At 46.5% G+C, this 19,810-nt stretch overlaps 1 protein-coding gene across 1 annotated transcript in view; it reads left to right on the top strand.

The window, feature by feature from the left end:
* Positions 1-19,810, top strand: part of pik3c2g (phosphatidylinositol-4-phosphate 3-kinase catalytic subunit type 2 gamma) — a gene marked incomplete at its 5' end in the record, with an annotated part of 50,367 nt that overhangs the window by 19,580 nt on the left and 10,977 nt on the right. Inside the window, 12 exons of the mRNA XM_079501210.1 lie at positions 1,765-1,893; positions 2,478-2,592; positions 3,162-3,295; positions 3,440-3,628; positions 5,078-5,171; positions 5,846-5,940; positions 6,451-6,631; positions 7,294-7,401; positions 10,225-10,317; positions 10,842-10,971; positions 12,144-12,280; positions 13,448-13,617. Of these exons, the coding sequence (XP_079357336.1) occupies positions 1,765-1,893; positions 2,478-2,592; positions 3,162-3,295; positions 3,440-3,628; positions 5,078-5,171; positions 5,846-5,940; positions 6,451-6,631; positions 7,294-7,401; positions 10,225-10,317; positions 10,842-10,971; positions 12,144-12,280; positions 13,448-13,617 (1,575 nt within the window). The remainder of the gene's footprint in view (positions 1-1,764; positions 1,894-2,477; positions 2,593-3,161; positions 3,296-3,439; positions 3,629-5,077; positions 5,172-5,845; positions 5,941-6,450; positions 6,632-7,293; positions 7,402-10,224; positions 10,318-10,841; positions 10,972-12,143; positions 12,281-13,447; positions 13,618-19,810) is intronic.

Below are 19,810 nucleotides of genomic sequence, written 5' to 3'. Positions count from 1 at the left end.
AGTTTACGGTGCTCCTGTCATAGTGCTAGTCGCTAAACGCAACCATATTTACAATACAATACAATGTGAAAACCATGCATCTGTCACTTGAACAACACTGGAATTACTTTATTTAAACATGGAACCTGCAGCAGTAGGTGAGTAATTCATTTTATCTGTGTAGGACATTTCAAAATAATTATGTGCAGCGCTGGTTATAAATGCAGGTTTCATGTAATCATGTTGGGTCACGCATGTTTTACACAGTTGAACAATAAGCTTGTCCGTCGGGTGCAAACTTCCTTTCCTACTTTCCTCTTACCTGTCTTGTTTTATTGTTCCAAATAAATTATTCCATTTGAAAAGTCCTTAATTCAGCAACAGCTTCCAACAACAACAACAACAACAACAACACAAGACGCTAACTTAAGATGTGATCATCAAAAAAAAAAGGAAAAGAAAAACATCCACAGCTGAACATGGGGAGTTGACGAGGCGGTCGCGTTGTCTCTCACTCTATCGCCTGTAGTCAATTAAACATCGTTAAGCTTCCCAACGTCTTTAACAAACTACACTACAACAGAACATTTTGATTTCCTATACAGAGCTTAAAATGAACTGAGACAAAATGTGTGGCAGTGAGTGACATGATTTCTTTTTTCCTTAAGATTTAATGCAGACACAGGCCTGTACTTCTGTGTCTGAATGGGAAAGTCTTATTTCTTTATTTTTCCTTTTTAATTGTCATAATAATAATAATAATAATAATAATAATATATTATTATTATTATTATTATTATTATTATTTTATTTTGTATTATTTTTGTACTTGCTTTAGGCCTGTCTGTGCATGGGCAGGGCATCAGTATTATATTCATATAATTAGACTGGATATTGTGATTTTACATATTGTAATTGGCATAAGTTTGATATTGGCATTTTGAGTGGTGCAACCACTATAGACAGCTATGTGTGACTTGTGTGTGTCCCTGTGTCCCTGTATCCGAGCACGGAAATAGCATAATTATTGTCACCACCATCAAGTGTCACTGTTGTGCAGCCTAACACACAGACAGAGGCCAGGGAGGAGAGCTTGTACAGTACAGTACAGTACAGTACAGTACAGTACAGTACAGTACAGTACAGTACTCGACAATCTTGTGACTCGACTTGACTTGACATAACCTTGTGACTCGACCCGACTTGACTCGACAACCTTGTGACTCGACCCGACTTGACTCGACAATCTTGTGACTCGACCCGACTTGACTTGACATAACCTTGTGACTCGACCCGACTTGACTCGACAACCTTGTGACTCGACCCGACTTGACTCGACAACCTTGTGACTCGACCCGACTTGACTTGACATAACCTTGTGACTCGACCCGACTTGACTCGACAACCTTGTGACTCGACCCGACTTGACACAACTTTGTGACTCGACTTGACTTGACTTGCCCACAACAGAAAAACTTGAGACTTGCTTGAGACTTGGACCAAATGACTTGCTACTCGACTCGGACTCGGATCGGAGGGACTCGTGCAATTGTCTGCAATCAACCCCAGCATCCGTATGCCTTCCCCCAAAAAATCGCCCATCTCTCTCTGTGTGTGTGTGTGTGTGTGTGTGTGTGTGTGTGTGTGTGTGTGAGTGTGTGTGTGTGTGTGTGTGTGTGTGTGTGTGTGTGTGTGTGTGTGTGTGTGTGTGTGTGTGTGTGTGTGTGTGTGTGTGTGTGTGTGTGTGTGTGTGTGTGTGTGTGTGTGCGTGTGCGCGTGTTTAAGGATGGTGTTTCCAGTCCCTGTCAATCAGCTTCCATATGAGTCCATGTTGACGTTTCGCCTGATGGCTTCGAAACAGGGCAAGAGTCCTGAACTGCTGCGCTGGGCCGTAATGCCCCTGTACAGTCACAGGTCATAACTTTATTATAATACCACCATACTGTAGGTACAGTCACAGGTCATAACTTTATTATAATACCACCATACTGTAGGTACAGTCACAGGTCATAACTTTATTATAATACCACCATACTGTAGGTACAGTCACAGGTCATAACTTTATTATAATACCATTGCATGTGACGTGTCAAACTTAGGTGTTTTTCATGATTCTGAACCCATTCCAAGCATTAGTTTTGCACGAAAAATGCTGAAAACGGCCTAGCCGTCATCACAAAATGTGATGAGGTCAGCACATTTGGGCACATTTGGGCAAGTGGCTATGGCCGAATTTAGGCCAAGGAGTGTTTTTCAACTAATGCTTGGAATGGGTTCAGAATCATGAGAACCCCCTAGTTTGACATGTCACATAGTACTTAATGCATAATGACATTTGGAAAATGTTGCTTTTATTGGTTGTCTATGGTGTGGTATACCAAAAATGTCCATAACTTTTTTTTCGCGATGTTTCTGGCAGAGCAGGCCTCTCATTCTGTGGACCTTAATGACTTATAGTGGAGTAAAAATACAATGTGTATGTGCGTGTGTGTGATCAGAACTCTGGTGAACGGGACAGTGTTACTCAGTATGTCCATGTTGCCTGACGTGCCTCCATGCCCCGCCCCCGCCTTGACGGACAGCCACAGGCAGCCAACCGAAGTGCTTCTGCAGGTCTGTTTTTTTTTTCACCGCTTCCGATACAAATTTCCAATTTCGCTCTTAACTCATCTGTAGACCTGAGGACGATTCTACAAATGTCTTCTAAATCCTTTTGAAATACCTATGTTTCTATATCAGTGGTGCTCAATATTTCATGTCAAGGACACCCAGAATTCTATGTAATTGGAGGCCAACCCCCATCTGAAAATATATTGTTCCAGGGACCCCACAGATATTTGAGTTAAAAACGTTCTCTCTGAAAGAATGTATTCAAAGATTTGCGCCACAATTTCACGATTTTTCAAAAATAGCAGACCTACAAGCTTGTAGTGCGGCACTCAGTGCCACGCTATGAGCTTGTAGATCATTTTTGTGAGTCACTCACTGCCTCTATTTGTGAGTCACTGCTTCTGTCTGTGAGTTAAGTAAGAGGTTTCTACCTGACGCCGATATATTATACTGCTGGCTCCAGTTTTGGGCTAATATATTACTGTCTTTAGAGACTAATTCTCTGTATGTCTGTGTGCCTGTATCACCACAGATCTAATCTCGTCTCATGCTATATGCCATTTCATCTCCAGCTGGAGTTTCCAGATCAGACTGAGTGGAGATACCAGCGACCTGTGGCTGTCCCAGACTCCACGGTCTTCAGTCCGGCATGTGAAGAGCTCCGCAAGAAGCTGTCGGAGGTCTCCAAGAAGCTCTGCCTCTGCTTGTGAGTCAGTGCTTGCAAAAACGCAGGTCTCATTGAAAATGAGCTATAGGCGTGTTTTATCGGTCCCCGTTTGCAAGGCCATAAACATTGATTAAATCAGGTCTTTCAGCCTATCAGAGAGTGACAATAAACCTTGCCTTTCAGCCTAACGGAGAATGAGAAGGCCTTCCTGTGGGAGAAGCGCCACAACGCAGACATAGGGAACACCTTCCTGCATCTGGTGCTGGGTGGCGCCCCCCGCTGGATGCCTGAGGACCTGATGGAGATCTACACCGTCCTTGAACACTGGCCTCTCCTGCAGCCAGAGGAGGCGCTGTTCCTGCTCACTGACAGGTAGAGATTCTCTCTCACGTCACAGAACAAGAACCATGTTGCTTTATGACATGCGTCCAAAGCAGTGTTGTTTTTGGCAGCACATTTCTATTTTAGTTTTAGTCATAGTCTTTGGAATGCAACTTCATTTAGTTTTAGTCATATTTTAGTCACCTGGAATGTTTTAGTGTTAGTCTAGTTTTAGTTGACTAAATGTCTAGTTTTAGTTGACTAAATGTCATAAATTGTGCCTTTGTACCGCGACGCTGCCGCCATGTAAAAGCTTCTGACGAAAGGTAAACAGTGTGTGCTTCCAATGTGTAGCGAGTGTGTGTGTGTGTGTGAGGGGGGGGGGGGGGACTCCGTCTTTTAAAGTGAACGCGACACATATGGTGGCACTGGGAACTGGGGTTTATGCTAACAGCTAGCCGCAATTATAGAGTTAATGATACTTCCGGCAGTCTTCCGGATGCTTCAAAACGCCACTGAGCAACTTCCATTGAAATTAATAGCGGGGGGGGGCGGGGCTGGTCCTCCGGTCCTCACTCTATCCTTTATACCTCTATGCATGTCCTCAGCGTTACAAATCTTTGTGTAATAGGACGTTTTTTTTTTCATATATATTTTACATTAACCACCACAAGTCTCCTACCGAAGATGTTTTTTTCTTTACATTTTTATCCTGCGATTTTGTAACCCATTTTTCACCCAGTGTCCCAATTATTGCTTAAACTGTAATCCTGGCCGCTATAGAGCGTCGCAGTCCCGCCTCCTACCCGGGACCAGGAAATGAAATCCAATGCATTATTCTCATAGACATTTCGTAAAGTATTTATTTAAAGACGGTTACGCCGCGGACAAAGCCAACTCGAGTCGTGACAACTCATGACAACACAAACAATATTTTGGACCAAACAAATAATTAGAAAGAAGAAAAACAACAAAAAAAGTGTTGTAACCTGACGTTTTTTTCTTCTTTCTAATTATTTGTTTGGTCCAAAATATTGTTTGTGTTGTCATGAGTTGTCACGACTCGAGTTGGCTTTGTCCGCGGCGTAACCGTCTTTAAATAAATACTTTCCGAAATGTCTATGAGAATAATGCATTGGATTTCATTTCCTGGTCCCGGGTAGGAGGCGGGACTGCGACGCTCTATACTCTCCCTCTGCCAACCTGGGGAGAGCCCTGAACTGAGCTCATGCTTCCTTCAACGCATGAGGAGTGAGCAGGCCGCTTCTTATCACCTGACAGGGGGGAGTTTCCCCGGTAGGACGTAGCACGTGGAAGGAAGGTTATTCCAACCAGTTCCTTTCCCCTCAATCAGCCTCAATCAGGCAATATAGAGACCAGGATTACTGCATGTTTTTGGGTATACCTACCCTAGGGGACACGGGGAGAACATGTAAAGAACTCCACACAGAAAGGGATATTGCATTTTGCGTTGACGTCAACGTTGTTTCCGTCTCGCAGTTTCCATGACCATACAGTGAGGGACGCTGCCGTTCAATTCTTTGAGCAGATCAGTGACGGAGACCTGGAAGAGTTCCTGCCGCAGCTGGTCCAGGTAGGGTCCTCAACAGTCATGGTGGTGGAATAGGTACTCATATTTTTGAGGGGCGCTATACATGTATGTTTAATGTTTGTTTTTCCTAAAACAAACATTAAAAAAACGCCATTGACATGGACAGAGTTTAATGTTCGTTTGGTCCATGTTTGTTTTGTCTGATAACTACGTCATAAAAGATGTAAATATACATTGGTAGGACAATATTTCAGAGGCCTGAGATGTAATGGAGTAGAAGTAAAGGTATTTCAAATTGGAAATACTCGCGTAAAGTAGAACATACTTCAAAATTATACTTCCATTCTGGACGGTGTTTTAAGCATTATGTTATGCTTTAGCTATTGAAAAACAGCTAAATCTACAAGCTCATAGCATGGCACCGAGTGCCACGCTACGAGCTTGTAGGTCTGCTATTTTTGAAAAATCTTGAAAATGTGGCGCAACTCTTTGAATATATATTCTTTCAGTGCGAACGTTTTTAACTCAAATCTTTGCTTCTGGCGGGGTCCCTGGAACAACATATTTTCAGATGGGGGTCGGCGGCCAAATACAGATAATTCTTGCGGCCCTTGACATGAAATAGTTTGTGCACCACATGACATAGGAAACATAGGTTTTTAAGTCTTTTTCGGGTCTAAATGGGTAAAGTAGCGTGTCCTGTCCTTGTCCTCCAGGCATTGAAGAACGAGTGGCAGTTGGACGGTCCTCTGGTCAGCCTGCTCTTGACCAGGTCAATGAAGAACTTGAGGATCGGCCAGCAGCTGTACTGGTGAGGAGTGCTGATTCAAATCACCATTTTTCATAGTATCAAAAAGAATATGTGTTGCGGACGGTATCTGTCGCTATATATATTTGGCATATATTTGTCTCTGTCGGGGTGCGAACCTCATTATGTCCCAAAACTGTTGAAAAAAAGGATTCAAATTAAAAAAACAAAAAGGCAAAAGTAGCAGATCTACAAGCGCAAAACATGTCACTTCGAGCCTGCAGATATGGGGAGACAAGTCAACAAAATATATGTACACAATTTATTTATATGTATTGTGTACATGAGGTCTAGACATAAGTGTTTAAAAGTTGCGTGCGTGTGTGTGTGTGTGCATATTGTACTGTGTGTGTGTGTGTGTGTGTGTGTGTGTGTGTGTGTGTGTGTGTGTGTGTGTGTGTGTGTGTGTGTGTGTGTGTGTGTGTGTGTGTGTGTGTGTGTGTGTGTGTGTGTGTGTGCGTATTGTACTGTGTGTGTTTGTGTATGTGTGTGTGTGTATGTGCGTGCGTGCAGGTTGCTACATGACACTCTGGGAGACCCCCGGTACCAGGGCTGGTACAGTAAGGTTCTGGCCGCTCTCAGGCACAGCGCTGGAGGCGCGCTCAGGCAGGAGCTGGAGAACGAGGCCCGCCTGGTGTCCCTGCTCACGCAGACCGCTGAGAAGGTCCATAATGCCGACAAGACCCGACGCAAGGTACACCCCGACCCTAAACCCCTTACCCTCACGCCTTACCCATCCCGAAAACCCCTAGGGGCTCCATTTTCGTCACCGCTAAACCCCTTATCCCTAAACTTCTTTTCCTTTTTTTTTTTTACTATTTTCCAAAACATTTTTGAATTGTTAAAATGGCCAGTCTACAAGCTCACAACGTGTCAATGTAGATTGGCTAGTTGAACTATTCAAAAATGTTTTTTAAAATAGTAAAAAAAGAAAAGGCAAAGAAGTTTAGGGATAAGGTGACGAAAATGGAGCCCCTAACCTTTACCCATACCTAACCCTCACCCCTAAACCCCTTCCCCAAACCTAAACCCCTACCCCAAACCCGACGCAAGACCATTTATCACTTATAAAGTCATTTATATCATTCATCCATTCATACAAAGTAATATCTGGAGTCATTCAAGACCACGTTAATGATGACTAACAACTTGGATGTGTATAGCGCTTTGTCAAAAAATGTTAGTTCTTTACAAAACAAATGGCAGAGCTATAACCATAAAGAGATCAAATAAAGAAATCTGATAAAAAGATAGTCGATAAAAATTAATTAAAGCGAGCATCATCGTTCTTTCATAGCACCGTTGTTATGTGTCATAAATAATAAATGACATCTCACATGTGTTCCGTGTACGCAGGAGGTTTTGAAGGAAGAACAATGTAAGCTGGAGTCTTTCTTCAAAGACGGGATGACGTGCCGCCTGCCCCTGAACCCGGCCGTGCACGTGAAAGCCCTGGACATGGACGTAAGAACAACGTCAAATCACTTTGTCTAAAATCACAGACGACTAAACGCTTCATACAAATTACAATTTACAATTTACAATTTAGGCATTTAGCAGACGCTCTTAATCCAGAGCGACTTACATTAAGCAATAACAAAAGCATGGCATACATCACATATATAAAAAGTAGTTATCATGAATCATGCGTAAACTAAGAACGTAACAGTGGAGTATCTATGTTAACTATACATACTATACTATATAATATATTATACATGTGTACTATAAAGTGCTATGACTACATAAAGTGCAGTTCTAGAGCTGTCTACGTAACACGCTATAAGTCTGTTTAAAATACTATCTAAGTCTACATAATGTGCTATCTAAAGGTCAACATGTTATATTCCAGGTTTAATTTCAGAAGAGCTAGATCAAGCTCACGTGATGGCGTGATCTGTCTCAAAAGACAAGATGTTCTAGGGAAGATTGCACTTATTTACATGGGTAATTATGGGTTGGAACCATGATCTCGATGTCAGTCTAGATGCCATTCCATTAACTTCTGGTTAACAAAAAAATTACAGGCTCGGTGTAATGACATTCTTGGATGCAGGCGCAGGTTTCAAGGATGTTTAAAGGATGTTTAATAAATCCAGGCAAAGGTACAGGGGAATAGGCAAAACTTGTAGTCAAAGGCAACGTTAGAATAAGCAACAAACACTGACAAAAGCTATAAACGGACGGGACCGTGTAGAGTGGCTAGTGTCTAGTGCAGGCAAACAATACTGACTGTAGTGGAGTGGCAGAGGGGGTGATTATATAGGTGTGGTGGACTAATGAGGAGCAGGTGTGTATAGTTAGTAGGTTGGAGATGATGTTCTCTATCGTATCGAGACAGGCCATCTCTCCACCCAACATATTTCATATGTATGGGGAATGACCCCACCTCACTCGTGACGTGGATATCTCTTTAAGACACACCAGTTGTACTGGCACGCACGGGGCCCAGGTGTGCGTGATTACACTGATTTTTTGATCTCCACCGAGCAGTCCAAGACGTGGTCTCCTCGACAGAAGTGCAGAGCAAGTTATCAACAATAACTGCATTTTTAGACATTTTTGGAAAGCAAAGTTACTCACGAGTTCTGGCATCCGGATTAACCCACTGCAGGATGCAGGTTAGAGAGCTGGCATGGATCGCTCCTCTCTGGGTTGCTGTCACACTCGTTTGTAGGTATACAACAAACAAAAACAGGGTAACCGGCCAAAACACCATTACAGGCGCATTGTTGACGTGGCGTTAGCTCACGCGTCCTGTGGTGTATAGCCTGTCTGTCGACCTGAGGGCAGGGACACAGACAGGACAAGTGGCGCGGTAATCCTTGATAAAGGCAGCGGAATAAAGCGCTATACGGGTGTATTATTGGCATAGCGTCAATTCACGCATCCGTGGGGCATATTCCGTGGGCTGGAAAAAATAAATAAATAAACTATAAAACTATAAAATGGGAGAGCACAGCAACACATGATTTAAAAAGGTGTGGGGGGGGGGGGGGTATAGTGTTAAACGGCCAGGGAGAACATGTGTGTTTTTAAACAAGATTTAAAAATGTCCATAGAAGGTGCAGCTTTCAAAACTATAGTGGCAGGGCGTTCCAAAGTCTGGGTGCAGCGAACCGAGAACGCCCGGTCGCCTTTTGATTTCAGGTGAGTGGGAGGGATCTTCAGGGCCATCTGGTCTGCTGATCTGAGTGCCCTATAGTGGAGTCGGGGGGAGTGATGAGGGCAGATATATAGGGAGGGTCCAGACCATGAAGGGCTTTAAAAACAAACATTAAAACCTTAAAATGTATTCTGAATTTCACTGGCAGCCAGTGAAGGGAAGGCTAGGACGGGGGTGATGTGTTGTAGTCTGGAGAGAGAGATGAGGCGGGAATTCCTGAGTAGAGTGAGTTGCATTAGACAAGTCTTGATGAGATGAGGGCATGGATGTCTTTTTCCAAGTCAGGTGTGCATGGAGAGGAAGGGCTTTATTTTGGTGATTTGTCTGAGATGGAAAAAAATGGCCCTTTTACTTTATAGTGAATGTCGAGCGAAGACTAGCTTCCTTCAGCGAGTCAGGTAGCTTGATGGATGTTTATAGCGTTCCATCCATCTTCAACCGCTTATTAGTGACTTCCTCCTGGGGGATTCCGAGACGTTCCAAGGCCAGTGAGTCGATGTGTTTTCTCCAACTGCGCCTTGGTCTGCCCCGGGGTCTCCTCCCAGTGGGACGTCCGTTGAGGACCTCCCTAGGGAGACGCCCGAGAGGCATCCTAACCAGATGCCCGAACCACCTAAGCTGGCCCCATTTCCAGGCAAACGAGCAGCGGTTCTACTCCGAGTCTCTCTCACGTGACTGAACTTCTCACCCTATCTCTAAGTGAGATGCCAGCCATGCACCCGTCGAAGAAAACTAATTTCGTCCGCTTGTATTCGCGACCTTATTCTGTCGGTCATGACCCACACTTCATGACCATATGGTGAGAGTAGGAACGAAGATTGCTTTTCCTTCTGGCTCAACTCTCTTTTCGTAACAACAGTGCGGTACAGCGACTGCTTATAGCGTTGACACAGGTAATGGGACGTAAATGCTACTTTATACCCCTGTTTTATATCACAGTGTACTGGACTATAGCCCAGAAGGTATGCCGTGTGTATATTTTGGGCTGTTACACCGGATTCGACTGTTTTTTTAGTGTCAGACATGGGCTTTGTTGCAAGTGTGTTCATTCATATCATGTGGAACTTGGGGATGCCAGCCATGCACTCTTTACCATGCTCTCTGTCTCTCCCCCCATGCAGGCCTGCATGGTCTACAACTCAAACGCCGCTCCACTGGGGCTCACCTTCATCTGCAGCGACCCCCTAGCCAAGAACATCAGTGTCATCTGCAAGGTCAGGTTTCAATGACCACTTTTAGTCGACTAAATATCATAAGATTTTAGTCGACTAAATCTACAGTTGATTTAGTCAAACAAAATGTATTTTGGCGGGCCTTGATGCCGTCGTAATGCCTGTTTTTTTCATTTGCTGAAAATATCTGATCTACAATTCTATGTTGTGGGCGTTGTAGGCACAATTCTACTTTTTGTGTGTTTTTGTAAATGGAATGAATGTCCCGTATACACCATCATAAAGAGTGTCACACAAAATAAGTAGCGAAAATAACCCATCCTAAAGCTCAGTTTGCTATTTATTTTTAAATAAGTTTAATGTGACAGTGAAAGTTAAACATTGAACCAATGAAAAGCATTAACAAGGACTTGTGACTGTCATTGTACTGTGTGTGTGCGTTTGTGCGTGCGTGTTTACGTGCATGCGTGTTTTGTGTGTTAATGTGTGTGTTTTGTGTGTGTGTGTGCGTGTGTGTGTGTGTGTGTGTGTGTGTGTGTGTGTGTGTGCGTGCGTGCGTGTTACAGACGGGGGACAACCTGCGTCAGGACATGTTGGTCTTGCAGATCGTCCGGGTGATGGACAGGGTGTGGCTTCAGGAGGGGCTGGACATGCGCATGGTCACCTACAGATGTCTGTCCACCAGCACAAACCAGGGTCAGTGTGTCTTAATGTCCATCTGCGAGAGTGAGGTCTAGACAACACACCCAACTCGGTCTCCTGGATCGCTGCCCTTCACACTTTCCTATCTAACATCAGGTTCTTGAGCTCTGCAGTGTTGTTAGCTAAGCTGTCTACGTAGCGTAGGTGGTGCATTTCTTTCCCCTCCTGGCTTTGCCCTGGGTAGACCCCACATATAGTGTATGTAGTCAATTTACTTACCGATACTTCAAGTTCTGGGTGCCTGACGCAGTGCCCTGCCATTCCTCATCCTTCTCTCTCTGACTTTGTCCGTGACCCGTGGTAGGTCCCCATTCCCCTTTCTGATGCGGTCCGTCCATGTGACACCTAGTGCCATTCGTAGCATTCTTGTGTAGACTCCATCCAGGGCTCTTTCCTGTTGTATACTGTGAGGGTCTATGTCTCGGGCCCCATACAGCAGTATACTGACTCCACAGTAGCTATGAACAGCCGCCTCTTAAGGTCTTCTTCCATGTCTGATTTCCACACTCCTCATCCTATGCAAGGCATTCCAAGGCAAGGCATTTTGTCTCAATGTCTTTCCACCAGATCAGGGTCAGTTTGTCTTAATGTCTAACAAGGTTTGTCTTCTGTCTCAATTTATACAGTTGAGACATTTAGCAGTGGGGAAGGGGTGTTCCCCCACTAAAGTGGCTATTTTGGTTACCTGTCTAAATCGCTAAAACACCTGCGTTACCCGTTATATTATGCACAGGTGTGGTTTGGGCGTTACAATAATGAAACCAATCACCGTGCCACATGACATTGCCTTTAAGAGATCCCATATCCGTTGCCCGTTATGCCCAGTTCTATATTGCTTCATAGTCTTACGGTCTATAGCCCATATGGAAGAGTGATGTGTTGCTGCCTTGAGGTCTCACTTGTACTGAGGTTAAATGTGAACGCTAGGGAGTGTCAATTACCATCCCCATGGACTCCAAATGATGCCCATGTTCAAATGGATAGTGCAGAGGGATCAGTGTAATGATGTACACCTGGTAAACTATGATCCTATAGCATCTGTCTAAACAACGTGTATGCGTGCGTGGTGGTGGTGCATGTGCATGTGCATGTGTGTGTGCGTGTGCGTGTGCGTGTGCGTGCGCGTGTGCGTGCGTGTGCATGCGTGTGCGTGTGTGTGTGTGCAGGTCTGATAGAGGTGGTCCCCAACGCGGTGACGCTGGGTAAGATCCACCAGGAGTGGGGTGCTGGGGGTGTGCTGCGCGAGGACACTCTGACGAAGTGGTTCCACATGAAGAACAAAACGGAGGAGGACTATGAAACGGTCAGAGGTCACACAGAGGTCACCCATAGGTCACACACGTCCAACACGCGACACAACTGTAAAAATCCCTGAGTTCATTTAAAGGAGCACTTCGCACATTCATTTTCAACCATGGACCCGGATGAAGGCCCATGAGCCTGAACGCAGTGGGGTTTTTTTTTTCTTTCTTTCTTTCTTTCTTTCTTTCTTTCTTTCTTTCTTTCTTTCTTTCTTTCTTTCTTTCTTTCTTTGCTAAACTAAAAGCCAAGAAAAAGGCTTTATACAACAACTCCACAGAGTGAAGCACCTTGGACAAATAATTACAAAGAAGAAAAAAAAGGGCAAGGTCCAACCCTTTTTTTGCTGTTTTTCTTCTTTGTAATTATTTGTTCGGCCCAAAATATTGTGTTTGTTGTCACGATCAGAGTTGGCTTTGTACGACGCTTAAAGCTGCTATAAGCAATAATATGTCAAAATTGTAATGACCTTTTTATTTTTTTATTTTTTGGTATTCAGACAGCCATCAATGGGTAGAACGCTCCCAAAAAATGTTTAGTCTCTGTGACACATCTAGGGGCCGCAATCTGCATTCAAAGATTTTCCTAGAAGCTTTGTCATTGGTCGATTTGCCTGTCTGCTTCCTGATTGGTTACGCCAGGGCTCCACCGGACGCGTTGCGTCTCCGTCGCATGCGTCAAAAAACGCACCGGTTCAATTTGAATGCACGCGTTAATGTCACGCAACGCGGACAGTGGAGCCACCCTTCATTGATTAAAAAGGGAACATTCCCTGACGGTGACGGGGACGCGACGCTGATGTGCCCGGTGGAGCCCCGGCGTTAGTCACTGCGACCGGGTTTTTTTCGGCCAATGAACATTGCGGCCCCTAGATGTGTCACAGAGACTAAATTATTTTTGTGAGCGTTCTACCCATTGCTGGCAGTCTGAATACCTAAAAAATAAAAAGGTCATTAATATTTTGACATATTATTGCTTATAGCAGCTTTAAAAGGTCTTTAAATAAATTATTTTTGAAATGTCTATGGGAAAAATGCATGGGGAATTATTTCCCGCGGCCTGTCGTCGTCATGAAAGGGGGCAGGACTGCGACGCTCTATAGGCTGTAATAAACTCAGTGTTATTTTCCTACAGGCTGTATAAACTCTGCGTTGTGTTATCTCCCTCCCAGGCGGTGATAAACTTTGTGCACTCGTGCGCGGGTTGGTGCGTGGTCACGTTCATCCTGGGCATCTGTGACCGGCACAACGACAACATCATGCTCAAACACAGCGGGCACATGTTCCACATCGACTTCGGAAAGATCATGGGCAACGCACAGAAGTTCGGCAACATCAAAAGGTGTCTGTCTGTCTGTCTGTCTGTCTGTCTGTCTGTCTGTCTGTTGATTTATGCGGGGCGGGGGGTGGATGGTGGGCGGTGGGGGGGAGACATAACGACTAGGGATTTCGACGGGTAACCGGATAGCCGGTTAGACGACCGTTAAGAAATATCTGAATATTCTTATCGGCTTTACGGTTAATTTGCATAATAATAAATGCGTGTCCTGATCTTAAATCCCTTTATTTTAGATCGTTTTTTTGTAATAGTACAACATTACAGAGACTTTAGTTGTCACTGTACAATATTTTAAAACAGTTGTCATGTTGCACACATGCCTACAATTGCTGTTATTTGCGCCGCCCGCATTGAAAACAATGTATTTCAATCTCCAGCTTGTCACACTCCGAGCGCTGTTTTCGGACCCCTCAATGGCGCAAAGTTCTCTGTCGTTAGTGTCGTACTTCAATGGCTCTGCACAACGGTAGCTTTGCGGTTGTCAAAACTAAAAGCGAGTGACAGCGAGACAAACATGTTGACCGTATCGGTGTATCAATGAAGTGGAGAGAGCATACTTGGCATTATTAAAACCAATTGGCCTGGATAAAGTTTACAGCCCGCCGCCTCCTCCGTCTTCCCACACTGGGAAGGCTAAGTTAGCCATGTGCTATCTATGTTTACCAGACGAACTGAGAGGCTTTTCTCGTAGTCAGCGAACACGTTGACATGCATGTTGATCTTCCTTAATAATAAAAAAAGGCTTAGCCCAAGCGGCCAAGTGGCTTTATAGGTAGGTAGCCAACGTAGGTTGCTCAGATATGGAATGGAAATATTTATTTATGTTTTGGACTCGCAGATGCATGCATGCAGATCACGATGCATTGTTTATTGCCTAAACAATTTATTTGTATTGTTAAATGTTGCTTTTTTGTTTGTCTTTTAACCCATATACTGCCTCCTGCTGGACGCAGAGCCAACCGCAGACTGCCAAGCCGATATCAATGTACAGTAGCACAAGCTGGACTGACATCCTGTCTGGACGTCCATCTTTAATGCTAAATAAATAGCGTAAAAGCTAGCGAGCTAAAATGAAGCCATCCTTGCTCTAGAAAGCGCCAATGTTTCCATTCTAGACCATCAGCAAAGACCTCCGAACATTGCACGTTTTATCCAAACCACGGAGAGCTCTGTAGATTCCGAGTTATTCAGCTTTTTAGGCAGCCTGTATAATGGGAGGTGGACGGCAGCGCGGTTGCGCAATCCGGTCTAGGATCGCTAAAGAAGGAAAGGCCAAGCCAAAAAAAATAGAAAGAAAGAGAAAGAAATCAGCGATCCGGGTTGATATCAATAATAAAGCTTATCAGACGGAACATTACGCCAGAAGCAGTTGCCGGTTGGATTCCTCTCCTCTGGGTATAACTGTACGGTTTTACTAAACTACACCTCAATTTAGCAACTCCCACCGCAAAGGGGTTATTGACGGATGAAAACAGTGCCTTACTCAAGCATAGATGGAACACACAGTACTGGCTTAAGCACGTTTTATTTCACTCACACATTCACACAACAACTCAAATATGCTAATGCTAACTGAAACTACCACTTTGTACAGTAACCCTGTTGTTTTCCAACCAGTATCCAGCCAGGTAATCGACTGTAGGGACACAAAAATATACACAAACACAACATCAATAATATGAACATATCAGTGATTGTATCCGACACATATCTGAAGCATTTATAGTAGTTATATGCCCAGTAAATAAACAATTATAACCACATTTCGTCACTCACCAGCTCAACTTCACCCGTCAACAACAATGTCGATTGTCGAACTGAACTGCGGCCAGTCGACGCATGCGCAAATGAGCCTACCTGATGCAACACACCTAAAATTAACAAATATGCACTCCAACAATAGACACAGGATGAAAATGACCACACCATTAATTAAAACCATTTAACTCCTTACAGCATCTGTATATTACACTAATTCGTTTGGGTCTAACTATCCCATAATTACTAAATATATACGCCAAATAAACACCAGAAGCGATACATTGTGCGTGACCACTACTACCAGAAGAGGTCACTATTACACCACTCAATACAAAAAAGGTAATAGAAAAAATAGCAAGAAATGTTTATATCAAAAATGGGATAAAACCACACACCTCCCACCTGGGCTATTGGGCAACGACCAAGTAGGCCATCATAAACACACAAACAAGCGATTCTTTCACAGCTCCAAATCCTGCTTTGTAAACAAATTAGACAAATCGTAAACATTTAAAAGAAATGGAAAACTTCAAAGTCCGTGGAGGTAGAAAAATAATCCAACAACTTTCCAAACAGTAGCTAACTGAGTCCGGCATCACCTCCTTGCTCCTCAACTGGAATCAGTACCACCAGCCTCCGCACGTCCCTGTGGAGGATGGTGGAAGAACAAGGGGCCCCTTCCTTCTTCACGCGGGACCAGCTGATCGGAAGACTGTGGCAGGTTCGCACCTTGACGTCCCGAACGACACCTTTGCCGTCAGGGAAAGCCTCCACGACCCGACCCAGTCTGAAACGACCCCGGAGGGCGTTTTGGTCCGCCAACCAGACCAGGTCTCCAGCTGTAATATTCCTGGCAGGAAAGTGCCACTTTTGACGGACGAACAGGTGAGGACCTGCCAGCTGGCTCCAACGCCTCCAGAATTTGTCGACTTCCACCTGGACTGCTCGTAGACGGCTGAAAGGATAAGCAGGGAATTCAAATCCCTGGGTGTCACCTCCGGGCCCCGCCCGCCCCAACAGCAACATGTTGGGTGTCACAATGTCCACAGTCTCATCTCGAACTTGTGCTCTGGCACCGATCGGCCTCTCGTTCGCGAGATTGGCAGCCAGATAAAGGAGGGTCTGGAACTCTAGAGTGGTCAGCTCACCACCCTCACCAACGCTGCTCAACGCTCTCTTCAACACACGGACAGCCGCCTCCGCTGCCCCATTTCGGTGTGGCGAGTCCGCTGGGCTAAACTCCCAAGTCCAGTCGGTCCCAGCCACAGCCGCTCTCCTCTGTATCTCCTCTTTGTTGAGACCCGCCAGGAAGCTGTAGAGCTCTTCAAGTGCTGGTTTGGCCCCCACAAAATTGGTGCCCTGGTCAGACCAGAGCTTCTTCGGATGGCCTCTCAAGGCGGTGAATCGCTGATACGTTTTGAGAAAGCTGTCAGTCGACAGGTCTTCAACCAAGTCTGCATGAACCGCTCTTGAGGCCATACAACTAAAGACCACTCCCCAGATCTTCCTCTTCGTTCGCCCTTTCACCACGCTCCTGACGGTGTACGGGCCAAACAGGTCCAGTGTTGTATACTCAAAAGGAGCCGCTGGACTGGTGCGTACAGGGGGGAGGTTGCCCATCACTTGTGTGCTTAACTTGGCTCTTCTCTTCCGGCAATGTATGCACGCGTCGACCACCTTGCGGGCGACTCTAGGGCCTTGCACTACCCAAGCCCTTTTTCTCATCCGAAGGAGGGTTCCAGCAACGCCTTCGTGGTTGGCACGGTGGGCTTCTTCGGCGAGAAGAATGCTGATACGATGTTTGTGGGGTAGCAAAGGAACCCCACGTCTCTCCTCATCCACGGACTGGACACGGCCGTGGCACAGTAAGAGTCCTGTTGCATTGTCTTTGTTCACGACGAGCCGGTTAAGAGTCGTCGTGGGGAAGGCTACACCGGCTTGGGCAGCGAGGCATAGGTCCTGGAACGCTACTTTGCGCTCCTCGACTGTGAGCGCCGCCTCCCACCGTTCCCGCTTGCCGGTTCGATGTTTCACACTCAACCATGAGTGCACATATCTGCGGACCTGTCCCACAGCGCCACAGAGCTTGGTCAAGGTACTGCTCCTTGAAAGATCCACCTGATCCACGAGAGCTGAACCCCACAGTCTCTTCATACTGCAGACGTCCGATGCCGTTGAGGAAGACCTTGTAGTTGCACCTGGCAAGGACTTCATGATTCCGACCAGGGAAGACCCTGCAGTTGCACCGTCTTCGACCATGCCACCGACACCGCTAGGACCACCTGGCGTAGACAGCTCCTTCACCTGGGACCTGGTAACGACTGCGGAGAAAGCTTTTCTCTGTAGCTTACTCACAATCTCCCTGGTACCAGAGGCCACCTCTGCTGCGGACTTCATGGGCCATTCCTTCACCGGTCTGGTCAAGAACTCAGGACCTCTCTGCCACAGGGAGTCACCGTCAAGCTGTTCAGGTGAACACCCTCTTGTGACCAGATCGGCCACGTTGTACTGACCTGGAATCCACCACCAATCCGTCATGGGTCCGGCCTTCTGTATCTCTCCAATACGGTTCGCAAAGAAGGTTTGGAAGCCATAGCTCTCCCTCTGGATTGCGCCCAATACCGTCTGGCTGTCGACGAAGTGGTACCACCTTTCCACCTTCAGCCGTCCATGTTTCAGCAGGTAGCCCTTCAGTCGCGTGGCGAAGACCGCGCCACAGATCTCCGCTTTAACTGCGTCGCCCTTCTGGTCGAGGGGTGTCAACTTGGCCTTGGACTCCACCAGCCGGGCCACAACTCCGCCAGAAGTCTCCCAGAGCAGGTAGAGGACCGCTCCATAAGAGTCACAGCTCCCGTCAGAAAACGTAATCCCCCAGGGCTCACCCACCCAGCCACGGGGAGTAATGCACCTGGGGAAAGTGATGGTACTCAGCCGAGCATAGTCTTTGAAGAGCTCGACTGCTTTCCCGCGTAGCTCACCAGACAGCGGCTTGTCCCATGTATCCTTGGACAATGGTCCAGCCTCCTGAAAGGCTCTCCGGACCAGAATGACGCCCTTTTGTTTCAGGGGCGTCGCCAGACCAATGGGGTCATAAAGTCCTGCTACCTGGCTTAGCAACACACGGCGGGTGAGAGGATCTGGCGTTTTGTCCTCCACGTCCTCTAAGGTGAGGTTGAGTTCGGTGCGCATCTTCTTCTTCCTCGTGGAGAAGTTGACTGACACCATGAGGAAGAGTTCGTCTTCCTCCACGTGATATCCAACTCCCAGGGCTTTGTTGTCCTCGTCACGAAGCTGGTTGGGCAACAAAATAGTCTCTGGTTTAGATGGACCAACACCTTGCCTCCCACCTTGGCCAGACCGGACCCAGGGCTTGAGGAAAAACCCGCCGGTTGCCAGTATGGTCTCAACCCCCACCAGGATCTCGTCCAGCCTCTGGGGGTCGTTGTGAGAATACAAAAAATCATCGACATATGCACTGTCCACGATGACATTTCTCTCCTCCACCTTGTCGGCGAATTGTGGCAGGTGGGCGGTCTCACGCATCGCGACCTGGGCAATGCAGCCAGCTGGCCGATCGCCCATATTCACCCTCACCACGGCGTAGTCCTCAATGTCATCGGCCGGGGAGTCCCTCCACAAGAAACGGTGAACATGCACCTCCTGGTCCTCCAGCCACACGGAGTTGTACATTTTGGCCACGTCTCCAATCGCTGCGTGTTCTCCCTCCCGGAAACGAAGCAGCACCGCCCTGATGGGGTTCAAAACGTCTGGACCCTTCAGCAAAATGCCATTCAGGCTCACACCCTTATATTCCTGGCTGCTGTCCCAGACAAGTCTCACCGGAGTAGTAACGGAGTGGGGGTTGGGGGCTGTGAGATGGTTCACCCACCACACCGCTCCGTTCCAACTGTCCATCACATCCCTGGAAAGCTTGATGGCGGCCCCTCTCGCGACCATGTCGTGCACCTGTCTCGCGTAGGCTTCCTTCCACACCGGGTCCTTCTCCAAGCGTTTCTCCGACCTCAGGAACGCTGCCTCGACAGCTTTGCGGTTATTGGGCAGGGTAGCAGGGTCCTCCTTCCAGGGGTACTTGGCGTCCCAGTGGGGTTTGTCACTGTGCTTGTCGCTGACCTTAAAGGTCAGTCCTCCCCTGATGATTTCCAACTCTCTCTCATCAGCAAGTGACATTTCCTTCCCACCGGGGGCACACTTCCCGCAACGGCATCCACCACATACTGGGTCGCAGGCGGCACCAATGCTGTCCCACTGAAGCCATTTAATAACCTCAGCATTGCACGCAGCCGTGGTTCCGACCTCCACGCCGCTCTCCAGCTCCGGGCAAACGCGGAGAACATCAACTTGTCTGGCCTCCGCCCTCATGGAGCATGCAAAATGGGTCGATGACTGACGCACTGTCACTTCAATGCCTTCAAAC

This window comes from Electrona antarctica, assembly GCF_951216825.1.
Source record: "Electrona antarctica genome assembly, chromosome: 5".
NCBI lineage: Eukaryota > Metazoa > Chordata > Actinopteri > Myctophiformes > Myctophidae > Electrona > Electrona antarctica.
This window is presented reverse-complemented; position numbering and strand designations above follow the sequence as displayed.